Source organism: Chelonoidis abingdonii, chromosome 7 (assembly GCF_003597395.2).
Source record: "Chelonoidis abingdonii isolate Lonesome George chromosome 7, CheloAbing_2.0, whole genome shotgun sequence".
In the NCBI taxonomy this organism is placed as follows: domain Eukaryota; kingdom Metazoa; phylum Chordata; order Testudines; family Testudinidae; genus Chelonoidis; species Chelonoidis abingdonii.
Window position 1 is genome coordinate 90,764,584 of NC_133775.1, and position 5,187 is coordinate 90,769,770.

The following is a 5,187-nucleotide window of genomic DNA, read 5'->3' on the forward strand; positions in this document are numbered from 1 at the left end:
ATTCAATTCCAGTAGGAGGGTCTTGTATGCAATGAATTGTGGGGAGAAGGGGGGAAGGGTTTTTGCTTCAGTTGTCCGTGAATAGAGATGTTCATTTACTTCCCTTTTGCTGTTCCATTTGTTTTTGTCCCTTGGGGTCAGGTTGTGGCTCACTGATTGCTAACATATATTCCTGAAGGCAGAGCAGCGTCTGTGGAATATTTCATGTGGGAGAATTTCAGACCTAGCTGTGCAATCAGATTAACTTTTAAGGGTACCTCCTCCTAAGAGATCAGAACTGGATTTTACATAGAATGGATTTACATGAACACTTCAGTTATCTCACAGGGCTTTACAAAGCAACAAATTATGTGGTGTCTGATTCAGCACTGGTTGTGTAGGCAAACAGCAGCTATTATATACTCAGGAAGAGCTCATGCATAACCTTGGACTTCAGCATCTATTTTAATGATAAGTGCCTTCATTTCAAGTAAAGAGACAAGGTCAAATTCTACTTTTATCTGCATCTGTGCAAACCCATCTTCAATGAGGCTGCATAACATCCAGGAGAATTAGATCCACTGGATTTTAAAGATACAGTGCCTGATCATGTCCAGTCGGTGCAAGAAGCCAGTCACAGTTGCAGTTCTGGCAGTCTTCTGAGCACAAGACTAGCATTGCTAGTGTTATTAACTACTCTAAATATAGAGGGAAGCAGGTGGGGAAATACCCATACCCACCCTGTACCTCCAGCATTACCCTGTCTCAGCGGGAAGTACATGGGTGGCACAGCAGCTGCGGTCCTGAAAGTACAATCTCTCCCACAACTCCCAGTGGGATAGCCTGATGCTACACCACCCACAGGGCTGCGCACAACTCTCATACTGTTTCGTTGTAGTTATAGGTTGTTGTAGGTTTTACCTTCAAGGTGGCATGAATATTCATTGGCTAAAATTCCTGTCTCTGTTAAAGCACATAATTAAATATCTTCTGCTCTGTTACATCAATATAAATGCAGACTAACTCCCCTGGAGTCAAAAGAGACATGCAGGAAGAGAGCAGAATTTGACATAGTGTGAGAAATAAAATATGTGCTCTCAACACAGTGCAATTTGTTTAAACTATCTCCTGTTGTACATATGCCCAGATTTGTGTACAATGCATGGAACGAGAGGGCAGGCATTTCATTTAGGGTAATAGAAATATTCTGGGCTGGACAGAGAAACATTCAGGGTGACAAAGAAAGCCACTACACTCCTTAAGGGGAGCTTTACAAATATGGGCCAATTGTCAGTGGTGGGCCAGATTTTAGACTTAACGTTTAAAGTGTTAAGAGTAAATAAGTAATAAGGAAGGTTCTCAGAAAAGGGATCTATTTTGTTTTGCAGTAGGGTGACTGCTAGTCATCTACCAGTTTCTCAGCTGATTTAAATTGGCATAGCTCTGTTGATATCAATGCAGCTAACACCACTTCATACTGCTGAAAAGGTGGCCTGGAGTGTTTATAATATGATTTATTAAAGCAGGGGACAGAGTATTGCTATTATACCACAGTTTGAACCACAGGGTTATTGATCATTTACATACCCATGTCGAGCTTAGCTCAGGAGCAGAATCTGGTTTTCAGTGAGGTTCCTGCCCTTTCACAAACCCATTTTTCCAGCAGGGTTGACTGAGACAGCAGGGGGTTGACTTATTTGCTTGCTGTCACAAAGCTAAGCAGAAGGACTTGAACTCAATACTTTTTTCCTGTGCTGTATGCTGCAGCCTTAGCTGGGAGACAGCGTAGGTGAGGTTTAACCCTACATCCTGAAAACATAAGACTTTATACATCCAGATTTCAATAGAAATGTCATAATTTATTCTGTTTGTATAAAAAGTCATAATCATGTAACAAAACCATGTCTTCTTTCCTAAGAAGAAATATATTATTTCACATCATAAATAAAATCAGCAAACATACAACCCTGGGCAACTAAAAAAAAAGCACTCATCTGGTGCTTTCACGTCAGTGCTTAGGAAACAGTTTAAGATGTATTTACAGGATTACAGTACCCAAAAAATACTGAGGTATTTGGTTTCTCTAGAAATGAAACTTCAGGCTTGTGAAGGCAAGAACAATGCATCTACACAAAAATAAATAAATAACAGGACTTTCATATAAAAGGGGACAGCATCACTGTTGCTTAGAATGTCCAGAAATGGTAATACCGGTGGGTATGTTATTTAACAAGGACTAGTCTCTTAGAACTGACGGACAAAGGGGAAATAACTCAGGAGAAGAAAGCAATGTTCTGTGTTCTTTGTCTCCTTTGTAGACATCCAGATATTGGTCGAAAATATGCCAACAAACTCAAGAAAGAACTAGCTCTCTGGAGTCAAGTCAGCCCCTCTGTATTTGCGACAATGTGTTCTGGGATGGATGGAATCCCATGTGAACCAAAATGACTGAAGACACTGTCCCTAGGGTTATTGCACTTTTTAGACAAGAGTCAAGTTTTTGTGTTCATCTACCCTTCAGCAGCTCGGAGAAGTGGTGATGGGACTCTGTAGATAGCTTAAAGCACTGGATGAAGGGTGTACAGGGATAGAGACTGGGAAGTTAAAGACAGTGGTGGTTGATGTTCCTCTGTCCAATACAGACATGGCAGGGCTTCCCGCCTCTGCTGAGCAGTTGGGGGCTAGGACTTGAGACTCAAACTGAAGTAGCTGCCCCATGAAGCTGAAATTTGGGGAGATGATGCTTCTCCTCTGCTTCACAAACTCAAAGGCCTCATCTAGTTTGACTCGGTTGGTCCTCATCAGATAAGCAAGGCAGATAGTTGCTGAGCGGGAGATGCCAGCCTGGCAATGCACAAATACCCTTCCGCCATCATTTTTAACAGAATCTGAAATAATCAATTAAATGACATGGTTAACACAAGGGTCAGGCTGCTGCAATGCTACAGAAACACAAGCTGCTATTTCACGTTTTTTTTTAAATTTGTTCTTTCCGTAACACTCTAGCTATGCATGGCACTTCACAGACAAAGGAGACTCTTGTCCTGAGGGAAAAGCAATGTAGGGATTTCTATACTAAACTCTAATTCCAATAATACAAACAGTTTCCTTCAGCCACTGATATTTGTTTGAAACAGTTATCTCTATTTAAAAAATAAAAATGTATTGGTGGAACACTAGACTAAGTTACTAACTACTTTCTGTTATGCGAGTCAATATTTCAGACAGCTTTATCAAGTTAAGGCTCTCTCTGCATTTAGCAATACAGCCTCGTAGGGAGTACTGACCCTAATAAAAGCTCTCTCCTCGTAGGGAGTACTGACCCTAATAAAATAGCTACAGATTTATTTTGTGTTATTTTAATCGCTGAGTAAACAGTTTCCCAGGTATTTTAAAATTAAACTGGGCTAGAGTTTTCCACTGAAATTTCTGCCTCAAGGCTAACACAAACTGATTCTTTGGAAGCACAGGCTGCAAAGAGCACTCATTTACCTATGAAGTCAATGGCTTCGTTAAACCAGGAGCTGATGTCAGCCTTGTGATTGTCCTCCACTGGGATGCTTTTGTACTGGTAATGCCCCTCAAAATGGTTGGGGCAGTTTGCCGAGACATTAATTAAGGCTGTGATCCCCAAAGCATCCAGCATGTCCTTTCTGGAGGCATGATAGGCACTGCCCAAGTAGAGAAATGGTAGGATTTCCACCGGCCCACCCTAAAAGAGAAGAGACAAAGAAAGAGGATCAGTTAATTGCAGTCTGTGATTTAAAATAGAATCCTTCTTTTCTGTTACATGCAGACAAGCAGATGTTTGTCTCTTTACATGGTTTTAGTATTAAATGGATCTGTATCTGGGCATCACCTCTGGAGATACTCAGCCTCCAGGGCTACCCTCAGTTCAAATGATCCCTTATTTCTTTGCCCATTTCCTACTGACCTGGTCATGGAGTGGGGTGCCACAGGAGCTGCAGCCAGAATCCGCACTGCTGGGCATGCTGTTGGCACTCAGAGGCAGGCTCAGGCCGGTGGGAGCAGTTGGCTTGGTGCACAGCTCAGCGCACGCAGAAGAGAAGGCTTCATACCCTCCTGGAATGGCAAGGGGAGAAAAAAGAGGGAAAAGATCTTGTTAACCTTGGTGAGACATAAATTCTCTGTGCCCCCCTGAAAACACCCAGGCTGGATTGTGCCAACCAGAATCTCCCTCTCCCCTGGCTCATCACTGATGCCACCCGTGCCCTGCGCCCTCCCGGGACTCACCCTTGAGGAAGCAGATGCGGGTGTCCCTGGCCTCCCTGCAGAGGGTGTTCACGGCCAGCATGATGGTGCTGTCCCGCTTGGGCAGCTCCAGGTCGGAGCTGCGCTCGTCTAGCAGCACCACGGCGTGGTATCCCCCGCTGAGCAGGCGGCCCCGCAGCTCCTCGTTGGGGATGATGTGCTCCAGCCCCATGGCCCCCTTGGCCCGCCGCTTCACGATGGTGCTGAAGCGGACGTTGGCGGAGCCCAGGATGTGCTCGGAGTTGAAGGAGAAGAAGGAGCGGCAGTCCAGCACCAGGCACTGGGCAGCCCGCTCCTGCAGGAGCCCCCGCAGCGTCTCGCAATCCAGGGCGCACACTTGCATGTTGACCATAGCTCGGTGCACGGCGGGAGAGGAGCGGCAGGGAGGAGAGCTCGGAGCGGCTGGTCTGGCCCCCAGCTGCAGGACGCCGGCGGGGAGAGAGGGGGGTAGGTTGTTGGTTTCTTTCAAGGCCAACGTGCTCGTTCGGACGGGAGAAGGCGAGTCCCCTTTGTCTGTGCCTGGGGGCTGTTTCCTCTCCCGGCTCCTTTGTTTCTTCTCGGGGGTTACTTGGTTTCTACTATTAGTTTCTTTTAAAAAAAAGCTGCCAGCGCTTCTTGTAAAATACTTTTTTTAACTCCAGCCACCCCCGCTGTTTCGCAAAGGCAGAGTCTGGCTCGGAGGGGGCAGCTTGATTTGCGGCTGGCTCCTCACTTTAGTAGCCCTCTTTGTGCTTCCTCGGTATTAGCAGTTTCCTTGCTCGCTGCAGCCTTGCGCGTGGCCTTATATAGTCAGCTTGCTGCCCGCTCCCCCCCTTTTTTTGTGAATGAGACTAGATCACATGACTGCTTCAGGCAAGACGTCACTTGCCAGGGTGTAGAGCAGACACTCCCTGCACAGGAGTACTTACGTCATCGGCACTTTTGCAGTCGCTTGAG

General features: G+C 45.7%; 1 protein-coding gene across 1 annotated transcript; it reads right to left on the reverse strand.

Annotated features, from left to right (window-relative positions):
- Window positions 1-1,473: 1,473 nt before the first annotated feature.
- DUSP1 (dual specificity phosphatase 1) lies at window positions 1,474-4,603 on the reverse strand. The gene is made up of 4 exons (XM_032801497.2): window positions 4,234-4,603; window positions 3,914-4,062; window positions 3,472-3,691; window positions 1,474-2,867 (listed from the first exon to the last, which is right to left on the reverse strand). The coding sequence occupies exons 1-4, from the start codon at window positions 4,601-4,603 to the stop codon at window positions 2,497-2,499; spliced, it is 1,110 nt and encodes a 369-aa protein (XP_032657388.1). The 3' UTR covers window positions 1,474-2,496.
- Window positions 4,604-5,187: the final 584 nt, after the last annotated feature.